The sequence below is a fragment of the Bactrocera neohumeralis genome, chromosome 2 (genome assembly GCF_024586455.1).
Source record: "Bactrocera neohumeralis isolate Rockhampton chromosome 2, APGP_CSIRO_Bneo_wtdbg2-racon-allhic-juicebox.fasta_v2, whole genome shotgun sequence".
Classification (NCBI taxonomy): Eukaryota; Metazoa; Arthropoda; class Insecta; order Diptera; family Tephritidae; genus Bactrocera; species Bactrocera neohumeralis.
In genome coordinates this window covers 52,888,618-52,907,710 of record NC_065919.1, presented here as the reverse complement: position 1 = coordinate 52,907,710, position 19,093 = coordinate 52,888,618, and the positions used below count along the sequence as shown (strand labels likewise).

Sequence of the window (19,093 nt, the reverse complement as noted above, 5' to 3'; positions counted from 1 at the left end):
TAGACAAAGGCATGTGATCAATTAGTTGACTTTGTGAAGTAAATGAGTATTGATCGCCGTAATATTGCTCTGAAATTCAAGTATTTCTTTCTTATTTAATTAATAGTTGTGGAATCATTAGATTCTTGTTTTTAGTAAAATGTGAGTATTTTTTATTGTTTTTCTTTGTTATTTTCCTATAGATGATGCAACAAAAATGGATGAAATCAAAAGGCTTATTCATTTAAACACAACGCATAGAGAAATTGCAAGACTCGTTGGTGTTTCTGTAGGCGTGATTTCAAAAATAAGACAATCAATGAGCCCTTCATGTGTAAAAAAACCCTTCCGGACGAAAGCCAATTTTGAATGCCACCCTGGAAAGGCGCATTGTTAGGCAGATAAAGTTTGGTGTGCATGAGAATGCGGGCCAAATCAGACGTGATCTCTTCCATAGTGATGGAGTAAATGTAACAAGTGAAGCTATAAGGAAGAAATTGCGGAAAAATGGTTTCCACGGACGTGTCAAAGGTAAAAAACCACTCTTGCCAAAACGACACCGTAAATTGAGACTCCAATTTGCAAAAAAATATAAAACCTACACTCAAAATGACTGGATGCGAGTCATATGGTCCGACGAGACAAAAATAAACCGTTTGGGAAAAGATGGGCGTCAATGGATTTGGAGGAAACCCCGAGAACCTTTGACTAGCCGCATTGTTCAACCAACGGTCAAGTTTGGAGGCGGTAATGTAATGATGTGGGGGTGTATGAGGATGGAGGGGGTAGGAGAGTGCGTAAGGGTTGCAGGACGAATGGATGCCAACCAATATGTCGATATCCTTCAACAAGGTTTGCGCAAGAGTCTGGAAGTGTGGGGCAAGAATGTGTCGGACGTCATCTTTCAGCAAGATAATGATCCGAAACACACTTCTCGTGTAGCCAAAACTTGGCTTCAAAACAATGGTTTTGAAGTACTCGACTGGCCTCCTCAATCGCCAGACCTCAACCCAATCGAACATGCTTGGGTTGAGGTCAAGCGTTTTTGATGACCAAGGTGAGTGTCCGAATGACGATTTATGGCAGAAGGCCAAATTTTGGCAAAATATTAGCGGAGATTTCTGTAGGAAGGTGGTCCAGTCCATGCCCAAACGAATTGAGGCAGTAATCAAAGCAAAAGGGGGTCATATTAAATATTAAGTAAAAAAAATGGTTTATGTCAACCAATTGATCAAATGTGCAGCGGAGACATTTTTTAAAATTCTATAATATCTAGCAAGTGTTTGAAAAACAAATGTGTTAATTTTATTATTTTACTTTTAATTGTTTTGTATATAAAATAAAATTGGATTGCCATTACAAATAAAAAAGTTGCAAACAAAAACCTCTTTTTGATACCCAGGTGTGATCAAATAGTTGACATACTGTAAATGGTTCTATACGCAAAAAAAAAAAAATTTAATTTCCTGATGCAATATAAATGACTATTTTATTAGTCAACTTTTAAATCGCTCTTTTAAAAGTTATTTTGTGAAACATAAAATATTGAAATAGTTCCATCACTGCCAAATTCATGACCTGATACAAAAGTCAAATCCGTAGCAAGAGTACTCTATGTCAAGGAGTACAAATTTTAAACTGGCACATACAAGCATACATAACCGCAAAGAAATATATGGACATGCAAGGCTTTAGCAATTAAAGCATTCGTTTTTAAAATTAAGAAATTTTCCAACTTACTTATTAGATACTTTAGCTATTTTTTAATTTTCTTTTAGTTTTTTTTATATTTTTTAATTATCTGTCTTAGAGGTCAAAAAGTTCAAACACCATACATTGCTCAAAAGTTTGAACAGAATAGAAGATTATTTAACTATTATAATGTTTATTATTTTATATTCTTTAATATTAAATAAAAACTTTAATAAACACTGAATTTAATTTATACATATGTTCGCACCACTCATGCGAATACCATTTAGATAGATACAAAAGATGGGAGTAAAGATCATTCATTCACACCTCCAAACTCATATCATTTAAAAAATGTTACCTTCGAAATACCTTATTACCTACATACATATGTATATTCAGAGATATTTATGCATATATGTATAACTATGTTGCAACTCAATATACATACATAGATGCTTAACATCTGTATATATACATAGGTACCAACACAATATATGCATAAAACTAATCTACTCAAAATTTAATATCATCGACTCTTTTTCAAGACTCATCAGTTATCGAATTTATGGTATATAATAAATATTTAATAAACAACAATTATAAATTACCAATTGGATGTTAAGAATCAGGCGCATTAAATTACGGGAGCAAATGAAATGGTAATGTGATCTAAATAAGTTTTAATATTCTATAGTTATAACTTAGTAGCTTTTGGTAATTCCGGTTGACATATACAATATATGAAAATATGAAGTACACACATGGAAAACGTATTTATGTATACATATGTACGTACATATATTCGTTTATGAAATGTACAATAAACTTTTTTTTAAGTATTATTAACCACCTATGATTTTTATACTACAAATATGTATGTATACCAGCACGTTGCCATTTCATTTGAAATATTTGAATCGTTTTCTTATGACCATGTATAGTATATGCAAAAATTCATAATTACATACATATATACAAGGCTAAATTTAGATATAAGCCACTCTCTTTTTACGATTTCATTTAAAAATTTTACCATTAGGAATTTCTTATATTATAATAGTTTTTATACTTATACTTACATAGATTGGATCTTAAAAAATATTCTAAGTAGATATGTACGTACCTATGAAAGTAGGTGTTTGCCACGACAGTTCAGTTGTTTACCATGTTAATGTACATAAATGCATGTAGCATTAAAGAGCGGTACTCGCAAATGAAGAGGCATTATTTCCCCTTTTCTCATAAAAAAAAGTAATAAAAATCCGTTGAAAGACTTTGTAATATAGAGAACACTGGAAAATACAAATAAATTTACATTTATGAAAAAAAAAATGGTTTGGTTGTCTCATTCACAATTTAAAGTAGATTTAAAGAATGTTTCTAATGTAAAACAGATAATTGGAACGAAATTTTTTTTCTATGAACCAAACTTTCACATCTTAGAAGTCATCGATTATGTTATGAATCGTTTCAATAAGTTTCTATTTGGAAGTTTTCAAGAACACACGATTTTCAAAAACTGCAGAAATTGACGGTTTATATTATGGCTCCAACGACAGGCATCAGGAATAAAAATAATTAGTTGCGTTCATATGAACATAAGCACTTAATAATGACTTTGGCTACAAATTGGAAGGGAGATATGTGTGAACTTAATTATTTATTAGTATGCACATTTGTTGTTGAAGAATGCATCGTACGTTAGCTTTGATGTGATCCAGCAGAGTCAAACGCTGTCCAGGGTATCTCGCAGTCAGTCTGCGCGATGGTTGTAACAAAGTCTACCCTGGAAAAGTGTCATTGAATTGAAGTTGAACCAAAAAACTGGACGCATAAATGTCAGCTGATATATCCGGTAAGCCGAATCAGCATACGCCAACACAGTTGCTTGCGACGTGGGCAAGCGTCCGGTTACCGTTGCTGGCCGCATTGGCGGCATTTCAGCTTTGTTGCTTTCATGCAATCGAGCCAGGCTTGTACATATTACCTCTTTAAATATGTTCAAGGAAATGAAAACCGATCTGTCAAATCACCAAATTGACAGTTCGTTGCTAGCAATGAATGGCATGAAATATACTTAGCAATAAATTGCTGAACATTAGCAATATGCAGTCTCCATTGGCAATATTGCTAAAAATCCAGATTTTTAGCAAACTTAAATTGCCTGTCGAGTTGCCACTTTACGCACAAACACACAAAGCGTGTCACCCGAGCACGAGAAGCACGGTCGTTTCGTCTTTCCTCGTCGTCCCCTCGCCTACAAAAAACCGGCTTGGCCGACAAAAGAGATCGTGTGTGAACTGGCAATTACCAATTTAACAAGCTAATTTGGTTTAACGCAAGAATGATTGATTCTATAATTTTTCGTTTAATATATTATTTATTCTATAATTTATATTTTATAAATATGAAAGTTAAAAATATATGGCTTCGAAAATTATGTACAAAAAATTATAAATTTTATTACCAATTTAACAAGCTAATTTTTTTTAACGCAAGAATCGTTTCGTTTAATATATTATTTATTCTATAATTTAAATTTTATAAATATGAAATATGAAAGTTAAAATTATGGTTTCGAAAATTATGTACAGAAAATTAAAAATTTTTTTATGGTGACGTAAAGTTCGAAATGCAACCCTTCGTTAATTAACCACAGCTAACATTGGAACGTGCAGCAAAGATGCTCATTTGTGTCTTTGCGAACGCCGTTAAGCGTAGAGCGGCATAATTTCTGTCCAGGTGTTTTTGAAATTAAAATATTGTTTGGTAGGTGAATATTTTGTATATAAATTCTTTAAGTAGTGTTTAATTTTTGTTTTTTTTATAGGAAGTTAAAAACCAAAATTAGAGCACGATAAATGAATAATTAAAGACGAAAACAGCCGCAGTGACCTAGAGATAGTGTAAATTGAGACGCAGATTAAAGGACGAAAATTGCACGCATTATTATTAAAAATGGCGCCAACAAAGAATACCCGTGCAGTTTCTAAACAAGCTGTAACGACAACTATGAACTCATTGTTACCTCAGCCACGGAAAACACTTAATAGGCGAGGCACAATCAATGTCCAGGATCAAAATGTTGATATAATCCAGACGCGCGGCAAACGTAAAGCCGAACATAGTCCGGCTAAAAATGAAAAAGTTAAGCGATCAGCGCTTGGTAATCTCACAAACAACGTTAAATTAACAACAATGACGACGAGTAAATTGCATACTGAAGAAAACTTAAAGCCAAACCAAAATTTGACAAAGAGAAAAGAAACGCACATTATTGGGACACATGCGCAAGTGCTTAAAGAAACGCAAAACATTATCGGAAATGTGGACTTGTGTGAACGTAATATTTCGCAAAAGAAAATGGCAACTAGGGCGAGTACGCGAAATGCTACCATATCCAAATCAACGATTGCCAAATTTCTGGTAGATAATTATGCAAAGCCTAAACCGAAGATTGAACCCATACCATCACCGCCAACTCTAAGATTGCCTGTTTTGGCTCCACCCTCTCCAGTATTAGCCACAGTGCCAATAAAACCATCTCTGCCCAATAAGCCAGTACGAAGAATTTCGAATGAATTCAATAAAACTGAAGAAAGCTTGTACATGTCGGCACTCGAAGATATTTCCAGTTCCGAGTCAATTCGTTTATCTGGTAATTTCGAGGCTGCAAAGCGGCGTTCGGCATTACTATTACAAGAGAAGAAGAAAATTGAAGGTACACCCGATAAAGAAATTGGTGATAAACCGCCGCCTACATCGGTGCCGGTAGGCGTTGAAGATTTTGACAAGGCTAACTGGAATGATATCTTTCAAGTATCTCACTATGCCATGGATATTTTTAATTATATGAAATCACGAGAGGAAGAGTTTCCTGTAACAGATTATATGGAAAAACAAATACATTTGACCAAATGGATGCGCACATTATTAGTTGACTGGATGGTCGAAGTGCAAGAGACGTTCGAATTGAATCATGAAACACTCTATTTGGCGGTAAAAATTGTGGATCTCTTCTTATGTCGCGTTATTATCAATAAGGATGTACTGCAGTTGCTTGGTGCATCTGCACTTTTTATCGCATGCAAATTCGATGAACGAACACCGCCCTTAATAGAGGATTTCCTTTATATATGTGACGGCGCGTATAAACACAATGAATTAATACGTATGGAAATGACGACACTTCGAACTATAAATTATGATCTGGGCATACCGTTGTCATATCGATTTTTACGACGTTACGCCCGTTGCGCCAAAGTTTCAATGCCAACGCTCACATTAGCACGTTATATTTTAGAATTGTCACTAATGGATTATGCAACTATTCAGTTTAGCGATTCAAAACTTGCATGTGCAGCTTTGTTTATGGCTTTGCGCTTAGATGGCGATACAAATCCCTGGACATTGACGCTGGAATACTATACTGGATATTTGTTGACTGATTTCGCTGAAATCGTACCCATTTTAAATGCTACATTGCATCGCAAACCTAAAGTAAAGACAATACGTAGTAAATATTCACATAAAATATTCCATGAAGTTGCCAAAGTCCCACTACTTACCACTGAAGAACTCTTTGAGAACATTTTAGACCTAAATATTAGCATAAAACTTGATGAATCTAATAGTTCGTAAAATATATATTTAGCTAACTTAGTTGAAGACTTATTCATTTCATAATTACCAGTAAACAACCCAAATCACGACATACTGAGCATTTAATAAACGTCAACTCCATTATATATATAAAACATTACCAACCTCACACATAATACTTTTAGATTTAAGCAACATCGATATTAAATTAGTTTATATATTTTTGTTTTGTCTTTTAAGTTATTTTAATAATGAAACTGAACATTTGATAAAAACATTGCATTTGCAGTTTGTAGTTTGTATTTCGTTATAATTTTATTATGCAATCAACAAAAAAAAAAAACTGCGCGTAATGCAATTTTCGCGCTGTCATAGTAAAAAAACGCATAATGACATTTTATTTTATTATTTAAACATATTTCAGAAATTATATTTTATGTAGTCATTTAGTTGCACAGCTAAGCCTGCACGTGACCAATATGGCTCACTACAAAAATGAGGACTGACGGAATTCTACACCTAACTTAAGGAACATACTACATACGCAAAGGGATAACCTACGCATTTCCATTGCCATAGCAAAAGCAATTCAACTTTGTAAACTTACTCTATCAGAACTATGTAAATTTTAATAAAGAAACTGCAAAAAGCCATTTTTGTTATGATATTTATATTTGTTTCATATGGTTCCCATAGCGTTTTTTTTTTGGTTCAACTCATGTTGAACATATTACATCTAAATCAATTTTAACAATTTATTTACGCTTACTAGTTATACAGTTGAGGCTTTGTGTTCGAAATTTTTTAAATAAAGATATACGTTGAAAAAAAAATCTGACTCATTTCTTGTAAATGTTATCTTAAAAGGCTCTTTTTTCGGGATAGATAAAAATATATGCACATGGTTACAAATTGATGCATATGACATGTACGTACATACGTACATATGTACATATATATGTATGCCTATATGTATGTATTTTTTCTAAATGCAATGTTTGTCGTGTCGTTCTTTGATTCATGAAAACTGTTGCCTTTTAGATGCGCTAAAAAAATTTATTATACAGAAACAATGCATTTAACATCTTTCAGCAAATGTCTTTCAACAGATTTTTCTACCTAAGGCAGCTGTGGCACTTCTTATTGGCTGTTTGTATGCTTAAGAAACTACATATTATTCCTTATTCCTGCTTGATTCGCAAACTGTGCTTACATGGACATTAGTTGCCGACATCGGAAGAAAGAAAAACTGTCAAAAATACATGTGAACATATTTATATACATATATAAATATATATGGTAGATATACATATATATACATATGTATGTATGTATATATGTATGTACATTAGAGTGGTTCAAAACTACATACAACTAATTTCTTTGATTATGATGATTTTTTTTTTCATTGTGTTACCATATAAAGTACATAAGAAAGATTTAAAATAATCAAACTTCAACATCTTTTAAATTGCTAGGTTTACAAAAAAAACTATAAGACGGAGGAACTTCCCGTTACACTTAAGAGCTCATATTTAGGGAAACTTTCTTAGTGGTGTCTAAGAACTTATTTTTCAGAGTACCAAGCGAAAAAAATTATTTTTTTTTTGCCCACCCTAATGCACATACATACAAGTACATGAATACACATTAGTTATTCCTTTGCATTTAGCTTACTTAGTACATTTACAGCTGCGCAGACGTCCAAGGATGCTCTAGCAGTTTTCTAAAATTATTGTATGCACATAATTGCAAATTTATGTTATGCAATGCTATTTTGGAATACTGAGAAATTGGGAGAGATTGCTCTAAATCAATTTGGATACGATCGTACACATGTATCGTACATACATACTTATGTATGTATGTATGTGTACATTTGTGTAAATTGATTAAGAGCCCATAGTAATATTTAGAAAGTGAACATACTTTCCTATGGAATTGTGTATATATATACATACATATACATAAGTATCGAATTTTATTAAGGGGTTACATCTGTTTACGGGTTTCAAACAATCGCATTTTTTATTGTCTTATTAAATTATATAACACCTCTAGAATATCGTGCTAAATTTTTAAGTTCATCCGAGTAATTGTTTCGGAGATACAGCCTTGAGAACTTGTAAGCTCGAGGCTAGCTAGGCTAAGTGCGCCGTCTTTAAACGCGTTATTCTCGAAACGGTGTTTTTGAAATCGGTTAGTAAGATTTATCGAGAACTACTCAACCGATTTTCTTGAAAATTTACACAGGTCTTTGAGATACAATTCTTAAAGACTTGAACGAAGGATTTTTTCCAATTAAAACTATTAGAAAAACAATATCGCGAAATTTTAATTTTTTTGTAAATGTCTGCCAAAAATCCAATTTTCAATTTTTCTCTCCTTCGTCCAAGTTGAAAGTTAAGATTTTAATTAAAACACGTTTTTTTCACTTCAGGTGATCCCATAAGGAGCTATACTGCCAACCCGCCGGGGGAAGCTGAGGAAGAGGAAGGCCTCCAATGCGTTGTAACGACCAGTTGGAGAAGCAGCTATATTTGGAATCTCCGGTTGGCACCAAACTACGAAAAGGAAGAATGATTGTCGCGCTGTTATAAACTCGACTATAATCATGTAAGGGGTGATAAAGAAAAAGAAGATAGTGACTTGATCCGAAGAATTTCTTCGGAGATTACACCGTTTCTTCGGACAATAACCGATACCAAATTTGCTGAATATGTATATCTCGTAAAATGAAAAAGGTTTCCATAAAAGCACTTCATCGCGATAGTTCAGTTTGTATGATAGCTTTACACTCTAGGGGTCCGATATCGGTCATTCTGACAAAGGCGCAGTTTCTTGGTGAGAAAATGATGGGTTCAAATTTTGAAATCGATATCTCAAAAGCTGATACCTGTACAGACGGTCAGACGGATGGACAGTCGGACAAATTCCAAAGATATATACAAATTAAATTGCATGTGCACACTACCAAAAAGAACAAAAAATAGAAAAAAACATGTAACTGGACATTCTGATCGCATGTTCTCTTTACCCGTCATTGTTCATAAATACAAAGATGAGAAAATCAGAAAACAATAAAGCAGTTGCAACGTTAACTTCAGCTGCACCGAAGCTAATATACCCTTCACAGGTGCATTTCTTTTAGTAACTATGTGTTTAAGTAAATCTAAAGACGTAACCGGCCAGTGGTTTTCATCCAAAGAAAACATTTTACTAGTTCTTTTAAGACAAGTTGTTTGCTAGAAACATTAAGGTTATTTAATAAAGAAAATGGACCTTTTAGACGTTTTCTTCAACTATTCTAGCGTTGCCTTAGAGAATAAACCACGACGAATTTGCAGAATATATCTCGTTAACTGAAAAAGTCTTCAATGCAAGCATTTGACTCCGATCGTTCAGTTTGTACGGAAGCTATATGCTATAGTAATCCGATGTGAACAATTCTTCGGAGGTCACATTATTTCTATGAACAATAACTCACGAAATTTGAAGATATATCGCCAAATGAGAAAGTTTCCTAAGCATTTGATTCGATCATTCAGTTTGTACGGAAACTATATGCTATAGTAATACGATCTGAACCATTTTTTCGGAGATTATATTATTACCTTAAGCAGTAATCCATGTCAAATTTCGTGAAGATACAACGTCAAATGCAAAAGTTTTCCATACCAGCACTAGATTCCGGTCATTCAGTTTATATAGCAGCTATATGATATAGTAAGCCGATCTGAAAGATTTCTTCGTATATTACATTATTATCTTAGAAAATAACCTATGCCAACTTTTGTGAAGATAGATTGTCAAATGTGAAAGTTTTCCATACAAAAACTTAATTCCGATCATTCAGTTTGTATGGCAGCTATATGTTAGAGTGGTCCGATATCGGCAGTTCCGACAAATGAGCAGCTTCTTGAAGAGAAAATGACGTTTGCAAAAAAGTATATACATATATATACAGACGGACAGACAGACAGGCGGACATGGCTAAATCGACTCAGCTCAACATATTGATCATTTAAATATATACTTTATAGGATCTCCGACGCTTCCTTCTGGGTGTTAAAAACTTCGTGGCAAACTTAATATACCCTGTTCAGGGTATAAAAATTAGAAGCAATTGTATTAGGTTGATGAAGGTCTGCTAACTTAGTGACGCGCAGTGTATCTGCAAGCACATATGTATAAAAGTAAACAGTCGGTCAATAAAATAGTAGTAGTATTAGAACACACGACGAGAGGGGAGCACCGATCCCCTCGCAGGTATGTGGGCAGAGAAAATGCCGCTAAAGTTTGGTTTGACGAGTCCATGATTTAAAATAACCGGTATAAAGTCAAATCGTGTGAGGATTTCCGAATGTTCAGACATGTGATCATTTAAAAGTCAAAATTATCTGAGTCTGATAGCAACTTTTGCGTCCATAAACCTTGCGGCAATATCTATGGTTGGAGTCGGCTTTAGTGCTTCCTAGCTTCGACCGTCCTTGTAAGTATGGATTCTCCAACATACAAATATCTTAAAAGACTTAGAGTGGCTCCTTCGCGACAGTATAAGGCAATCGTTGTCTTCTTTCCTCTTCCCTCGATGCCAGGCTTTCATGAAAGCTTCCTATCTAGGACAAGCTTCAAATGCTTCTCTGTATCTCCAGATTGCAAGCAGATTCTTACAATTTGCCGAGCACTATCCCTTTCCGCCACTGTCACTTTGACGCACAGACGCCTAAAATTAAGATGTTTGAGGTTCAATTCGAACCCAAATCGGTCGAGCGCTGCTACAACTGCTTCCGGCGTAAAGTTATTGAAAGCTTTCTCAATGTCTAGGAAGGTACTTACAGCGAATTCCTTAAGCCTTATGGCTTCCTCAAGCTATGACTCGGTTATGTGCAAGGCAGTAGACCTACCCTTACAGTAAGCGTTTTGCACTCTATTGCAAGTTAGAGTTAAGTTGAAATATTCAAATAAAATTTTTTATAAATTTTTCATTTCACTGTTGAAAGTGTTTAAGTTCATCGATTATATGTACGTATTTACAAAGAGATGCCATGCATGGCATCTACGCTCTGTTCGACTGATATGGAATTGATGATTGAGTGCTATATTTTTGTTTATAAGCAAATGTCCTTGTACGAAAGTTGATTATTAAATAGACAGAATAGAACGTTATCAGTAAAAAGTCTGCTTATTTTGGGTTTTCCCACACACTAGTATTCATATAGAAGTGGTGGTTCAAAAACAAGTTCATTTGCAAAATTTTTTTGAGATTTCAACTTTCTTCTTCTTTACTGGCGTAGACACCGCTTGCGCTATTAAAGCCGAGTTAACAACAGCGCGCCAGTCGTTTCTTCTTTTCGCCACGTAGAGATTACAACTTTATTATATATTTAATCGAAATAATTATGTTATGTAACGATTTGCACTTTTAACTAAGGGTGATGATACAGTTATTTCTTCCTTCCTTTTTTTATAAATAGTAGTAAAAGTGAGATTTAATCGTTAAAAGCGGTATCATCAAAGAGTTTCGTTCATGGCACAATTTCAAACCGCAAGGAGTTCAGGTTTAAGATTACGATTGAAGTAGATACCTTTTGGCCCACCCTGTCCATGAATATGCGTATAAGTATTTAAATAGAAGATCAGTGAAAGCAAATCGTTCAGTTTTGTGTTTCAGAGCAGTGAAGGCGTGCTAACGCTTCCGAAGTTTTCAATTCTAATATTATACTTTTACCTATCACAAAATGAAGTTCATATTAACATTTATTTTCGCTTGTACTATAATGACAATGGTTTCGGCACGACCGACGTTGGATAAAATTGCTGTCGCTTTATTGAATGTATTGGATCCATTACCAAATTATCCATCAGGTTACCCCAACCATCAAGATAGTTACCATCTACATCATCATGATCATCACTATTATGGCGGTGGTGCTCAACCAAACGGTTATTATCAAAATTCCAATGTAGGTTACCCACATGTTGAGCAAAATTCTTATCCATCGCAAGGACCATACCCACAAGTCCCCTACCCTCAACGTCCTTACTACGATCATAGAGGTTATCCAAATACTGCTCACGATGTTTCGGTGGAAATTAATGGTGGTTATCAGGCTAAAGGATATCGCCATTATGGCTACTAATGAAAATATTGTTGCCGTTACATTTTTATAAGTGTGTGTATATATAAATTTCTGTTTGTGCTAACAGTAATAAAAAAATAATTTTTAGATTAAATGGAAATATTTTTAATAATAATTCTAGACAGTTATTGTAAAAGGTTGCACGTTTATTAAGTGCTATTTGTGATGTGACGAGATTAAAGCCACCACTTAGCGATCAGTCGATGTTTCGAAAACGGTTTTGTTGTTTTTGTATGATTTTTGGTGAAAGAAGAGCAGATTTCTACGAGTGGTTCTGCAAGTGGTGCCAACCAGTTTAACTCTCTGGGTTAAGGCTTTTGCTAAATACCCTAAATCGGTGGAAATGTTATGGTAGTCCAACACAAAAGTGTAGTTCCTTTATTAATAAATTAAAATAGAAAACAAGTAAGGCAGCGCTAAGTTCGATTTGTTAGAAAAACGAAAGTCATTATATGTAGTATATGGGAGATGGGGTAGTATCGACCCGATTTTATCTATTAACTATTATCATGCCACATCACATACAATCGCCGATCATTTGGAGTAAAGTCAGCCGGATGTTCGAAAAGCCTGATATTAGTTATATGGGGGGTAGGTCAAGTTGTCGCCTAATTTTATCTATTTTAGGCACAAAGATAAGATGAGCAAAACATGTTCTGCAATTTTCATTGAGATAAATATTGGCCGATATATGCGGCATAAAGTCACCTCGAAATTCGAAAATCTTTATATGGGGGCTCAGGGAAGTATTGACCCGATCAACCCATTTTTGATACACAGAAATACTATTGTCGAGAAGGGCTTCTGTCTGAATATCAATTGTATATCTCACACAGTGATATTTTCGGACAAAAGTTAATATAGATACTGGCGTCCAGATATTGGGTACCTAGGGGCTTCAACAGTTTTAATTGGAATAGAAAAATTTTTGGTCATAAGGTGGCATACTTTAAAGGAACTACTAGTGCAAAATTTTATCTCGTTTTATTAATTGCTTCTTGACTTGTGTACTGGAAAGTTAAAGAATCAAGTGGAATTTTAAATAATGTTATATGGGAATTAGGCATGGTTGTAGTCCGATTTCGCCAATTTCAACACTGTGATATAGGAATATCACTACGTACTAAATTTAGTCGACGGTCGGTCGGGTCCCGACACATTTGATTTCACCTAAAAGTGGATGGTGCCACGCTCATCGTCGAATTTTCACACCGGCTTCCATAAAGCCCTCCCATACCATGTTGGAGGTAAAATTTAATGTCATTGGCGTACACTCAGTCCTTTTTTTACGCGATTATTGGTTCTGCCACTAATCGCGTAAAAAAAAATCGCGTAAAAATGGTTAGTTTTCCAATATTAACTGACGAATTGGTTCCGAATATAAAAAATATCGCATATAACAAAATATACGCGCAAAAAAATATTCAAAAACAATACAATAAGTTTCAAATTTCAGACTTATGATTTATTCATTCATAACAAATGAAAAATACAAAACAAAAACCATATATAAAAGAGAACAAAATAGAAAATAGGTAGATTTATTGAAAACACCGTTGAATGCTGTTTAATCACTGTCATTATCCGTAGTGGAAATTATTCTTAGCCGCTTATTTTGATGGCCGGCACTGATATCACTAGAATTTGTACCAGAATCAATAGTAAGAACTATGGATTGATGTTCTGATTGACTTAGCATCTCCGACTGAGTTTGCACCATAAATTCAGTTAATTTTGTTTGAATGCTTCTTTTTGGACCCAATAAATTCCGATGTAGTTCTTTATATCTTAACATGCAGAGACTCAATTCTTTTTAAAAAATTCGTGCACGTTCGGCATCAGTATCATTTGCTACAAAATAATTTTCCAATTCTGCTGCAAGCTTAAGACCTTATTATAGTTAGGCCTTTAGTCTTTTAACGAAATACCCGAAACTGTATACCCATACACTCACACACGCATACCAATATCCACACACTATTAGGGTGCGCCGACATATTCAAAAATTATTACGCTTAAAAATATGTAAACAAGCAAAAAACGAAAAAAAGCAATCGCGTTAAAGTGAAAAATTCGCGTAAAAAGGAATTTGCGCTGCAAAAATAACCGCGTTAAAGTGAAATAGCGTAAAAAGAGATCGCGTAAAAAAAGGACTGAGTGTATTTAGTTATTGATTTAGCGCGCTTTTAGCAGTTTTGAACGGTACCGTTATATGGGGAGTGAGGGGGTTATCTTCCGATTTCATCAATTTTCACACTGTCGGTAGGAGTTCTTAAAATATTTGCGCTAAGTAAATTTGATTGTTGTAGCTTTAGTGGCTTATGAGATAACTAAACTTATTAGAGGGCGGGCCACTGCGACTTTTCAAAATTTTCTATCCACAGATGTCCCTTGCTACTGTGTTTCCCTATTACAGTTTTATATATCGATTGAGTGCTTAGTTATGGCAGTTTATAGATTGTCGGTTAATGGCGTTTGGTGGGAGTGGCAGTGGGCTGATTACGGCTATCTACGAACTCGAATTTTTTTAGTAAGGAACGCGCGTACCGAGTTTCATCAAGATATCAATTTTTACTCAATATACAACTTGCACAGACGGACAGTCAGACAGATAGTACTCCGGATTTCAATTCGTCTTGTTATCCTTATCATTTATATATATATATAATCCTAGATAAATCTCGCTAAGTTTTGGGTGAAAAGTACAACCGTTTAGGTGAAAAAAACTATAATACGTATACTATGTAACAACAGATTGCAAGAGTACTTGTATAATGATATGTTTTTTAGAATATGTGCGTTTTATATCATAGTAATGGCTTTCCCTTGCTTCCTATTCGGCTATGACTATAACAAATATACTTTAAATTAAAGTACGCTTTAACCTATCTATGTACCTGTATATCTGTTCCTATTATGACTAAAAGTTAGCTCGACGAGTTCATCTGTCACTTCACGATAAATACAAGGAGTGTTCCAAAGTAAACAGGATTTTTGAATATAGTGCCCCCTGGTGGCGCCATCTATATGTTGACTGGTGCGTTAGAATCTGCTATCTTTATCGATTGTCCAGTGAGAATTTCATGACATTTCATTGATTGGAAATGAAGTTATTGCGTTTTAAGTGTCAGAATGTTTGTGTTATCGGTGCGAAAATGAGCTTCGAACAAAGAGCCAACATTAAATTTTGTTTCAATTGATGAAATAAGTTTATGGCGATGATTGCCTATCCCGTAGCAGAGTGCACGAGTGGTTTCAACGTTTTCAAAGTGGTCGTGAGGACATAACTGTGCGTGAATTCATCAAAAATCAGCCAAAATCATCATTGAAATCCATGGAAATGGAATTCAACATCTCCAAAACATCGATTTATCGCATTTTGACCGAACATTTGGGCTTACGAAAGGTGTGTGCATGGTTTGTTCCGCACTAATTGATTAACGACCAAAAATTGCTCAGAATCCAACATTCGATTCGACGCTTGTGACCGATTATTTGACCAAAAATCACATTTTAACCATTAACCACTCCCCGTATTCACCTGATATGGGACCGTGCGACTTCTTGCTTTTCGGAAAAATGCATTTGCCCATGAAGGAAAAGCGTTATGCAGACGTAGAGGCCATTCAAAACGCATGCATCGGCATACTGGCGGTCATACCGGCCAACATGCTTCGACATGCTTTTGGACCGTGCAAAAAGCTGTATTAAAGCAGAAGGAGACTATTTTGAATAAAATAAATTTTTTTATTTCCTGTTTACTTTGGAACGCACCTTGTAAAAGTAAATGGTATGTAAGCAATATTATCATTTTGCTTTAATTATTGAGTATTATATTTACGTATAAAATTTTTGACAATGTCTTAATTTTTTATACTTATAAGGTATAACTAACGTCTTATGTCTAGTATGTGCTGTGAGCTCGGAGTGCTCTGTGTGAGGTATATCGAATCTGGAAATATGACCGCTTTATTTTGAATGAGTCGATTTAATTCTGCGTCCATTTTTGTGCCCTTCGAATTAGGATATGTCGTGCTGGGTGGTGTCGATGATATAATCACAGGTTTTTGAACATTCATTAAATTAGCCGTATTTTGCGAAGAAGTTTGACTTTGAGGCCCCATAAGATTTGTTGCTGGAAGTTGTGTTGGCTGCGACTGGCCTGAGAGATTTGGCATTTTAGTATTTTGCAGAAATGGATTTGACATGTATGGATTCTGAGGAGTGGGCTTCGGAGCCACAATATTTTGTGTTGATTGATTATTTAAATAAGATTGTGAATTCCTATTATTTTGTAAATTTGCTAAAAATGGGTTTTGCATGAACTCATTTTGAGACATGTGCTCTTTGAGAAATGGGTTGTCGGGAATATTTCTTCTAAATTGACTTCTATTATATTCACTTGATGATGGTGCCTTGATTATGGTTGGTACCGGATTTGCAATGAATTTTGTTAGTAAATAGTTGTTGGGTTTAATATTTTGTGGATTAAGTAAGTGATTTTGTGGCTGAGTAACATAAGTCGACGTTATAGATGTGGTTATTGGTGTATGCATTGTGTCCACCCTTACTGCTGGTCTGAACATCGTTACTACATCAGTGGACTTGGCGTTCATTTCGACGTTAGTGTTCAAAATTGCACTATTCCGAGTGTTTTCATTATTAAAATCAATCTCTTGATAAGAGTTATGATGTTTAAGCATATTGCCAACTTGAACACTATGTTGTTGTAATATTTTATTTTTTTCATGCTTCATATTATTCCCATCGAAAACATTGTTATTATCGTATAAATTATTGTTGCTATTGTAATGTTCATTCATATTCAGTTCTCTTGAATTGTGAGCTTGCTGATTGCCTCGTGGCTTTTGCAAACTATTAGCTTGGGACTGTTGCTGATAATTTTGATTATTTGGAAGGCCATAGAGTTGTTGAGATGATATGATTCTGTCAGTTGGACTGCCTTGAAGTGTTTGGTCAGCGATTATCATTAATATGTCGGCTTTCGTGAAGTCATCGGCATGGCTGCGGTCAAATAATTGTGGTACTGATGCACGGCGATAACGTCTTTGGGTACCATCAGCTCTTTTCGCATCCTCTATTGCTGGTTTTATTACACCGTTACAGCAATAAATTTGCGTAAGCACACAAAGCAAAAATATTAAATAATGAAATAACATTTTTTATAAGTTTTTCATTTGACTATTTAACGCGCTTAAACTCATCGATTATTTACGACGGAGATGCTGTGCATGCATCTACGCTCCGTATCGAACTGTTCGACTGATATGGAGTCGATGAGTGAGTGCTAAGAATTGCGAATTATGAAATCTTTGATACTTTTTGTTTACAAAATCAACAATCATAATAAGTTACCGGCCAAAAGAGACATTTCAGCCTGACACTCAAAACCGGTTGCAATATATTGTCATATACCTTCTAAGATAAGGGCAAAGCTTCCAATAACTATGTTTGTATATATTTACATAAAAATAGGGAACAATGGAATGTTATAAGCATCCGTTGTAAGGTTCTAATAAGTGTTTGTGAGATGAAATTTTCAATAAAATAAAGTCAGAGTCTTAGTAAAAATGTTCAAAGGTTTCACAAAACTTTACCACCAAACGGTTCTTGTTCGGAAAATGTTATTACATAGTCGAAATTGCATAGTTTGGGAAAGCAGCTCATTTCCGCAAGTGAAACATTTACTTCTCTACCACCTGCATACGATTATATGTATGTATGTACATATGTATATTCATTTAATTTAATAATCCCAGCTGAATGTGTTCGTGCTTAGAGTTGAGTAGACTATATCTCAGAAATTATACACATTCATATATTAATTAGATTGCTTCTGAGAGCAATAATTCTTTTTATACTCTCACTGCGTGTTGTATGAGCGTGTATTAGTTTCATTCAGTTAACGGTTGATTGAGCATCTTAATATAATCGATTGCTATACAAATAGTACAAGGTGCTTTCCAAAGTAAACAGGACTTTTTGAATGTAGCGCCCCCTGGTGGTGCCATCTATGTATATGTCGACTGGTGCGTTAGAATCTGCTATCTTTATCGATTGTCCAGTGACAATTTCCTGACATTTCATTGATTGGAAGTGAAGTTATTGCGTTTTAAGTGTCAGTATGTTTGTGTTATCGGTGCGAAAATGAGCTTCGAACAAAGAGCCAACATTAAATTTTGTTTCAATTGATGAAATAAGTTTATGGCGATGATTGCCTATCCCCTAGCAGAGTGCACGAGTGGTTTGAACGTTTTCAAAGTTGTCGTGAGGACATAAATGACGATCAACATGTGGGCCAATCAAAACCTGTGATCACCCGAAATTCCATCGAAACTGTGGGTGAATTCATCAAGAATCAGCCGAAATCAGCATTGAAATTCATGGAAATGTAATTGAACATCTCCAAAACATCGATTTATCGCATTTTGAGCGACATTTGGGCTTACGAAAGGTGTGTGCACGGTTTGTTCCGCACAAGTTGACTGGCGACCAAAAAATTACTTAGAATCCAACATTCGAAGGACGATTATTCGACCAAAAATCACATTTTAACCATTAACTCCCCGTATTTATCTGATATGGCATCGTGCGACTTCTTGCTTTTCGGAAAAATGCATTTGCCCATGAAAGGAAAGCGTTATGCAGACGTA

General features: G+C 34.8%; 3 protein-coding genes and 1 long non-coding RNA gene across 4 annotated transcripts; 2 read left to right on the top strand and 2 right to left on the bottom strand.

Moving 5' to 3' along the window:
* The first annotated feature begins 4,362 nt into the window (after window positions 1-4,362).
* LOC126762603 (G2/mitotic-specific cyclin-B3) lies at window positions 4,363-6,929 on the top strand. Its single transcript, XM_050479478.1, has 2 exons — window positions 4,363-4,443; window positions 4,505-6,929. The coding sequence occupies exon 2, from the start codon at window positions 4,633-4,635 to the stop codon at window positions 6,313-6,315; it is 1,683 nt and encodes a 560-aa protein (XP_050335435.1). The 5' UTR covers window positions 4,363-4,443; window positions 4,505-4,632; the 3' UTR covers window positions 6,316-6,929.
* LOC126762613 (uncharacterized) lies at window positions 6,928-7,650 on the bottom strand. The gene is made up of 2 exons (XR_007667486.1): window positions 7,396-7,650; window positions 6,928-7,322 (listed from the first exon to the last, which is right to left on the bottom strand). It is a non-coding gene; the product is annotated as an uncharacterized LOC126762613 (long non-coding RNA).
* A 4,412-nt stretch (window positions 7,651-12,062) lies between these two features.
* On the top strand, window positions 12,063-12,419 carry LOC126761024 (protein lifeguard 1-like). The gene has a single exon (XM_050476944.1). The coding sequence runs from the start codon at window positions 12,063-12,065 to the stop codon at window positions 12,417-12,419; it is 357 nt and encodes a 118-aa protein (XP_050332901.1).
* A 3,890-nt stretch (window positions 12,420-16,309) lies between these two features.
* LOC126760959 (putative uncharacterized protein DDB_G0282133) lies at window positions 16,310-17,410 on the bottom strand. The gene has a single exon (XM_050476829.1). It carries the CDS (start codon window positions 17,408-17,410, stop codon window positions 16,310-16,312), a length of 1,101 nt encoding a protein of 366 aa, XP_050332786.1.
* Between the last annotated feature and the right edge of the window lie 1,683 nt (window positions 17,411-19,093).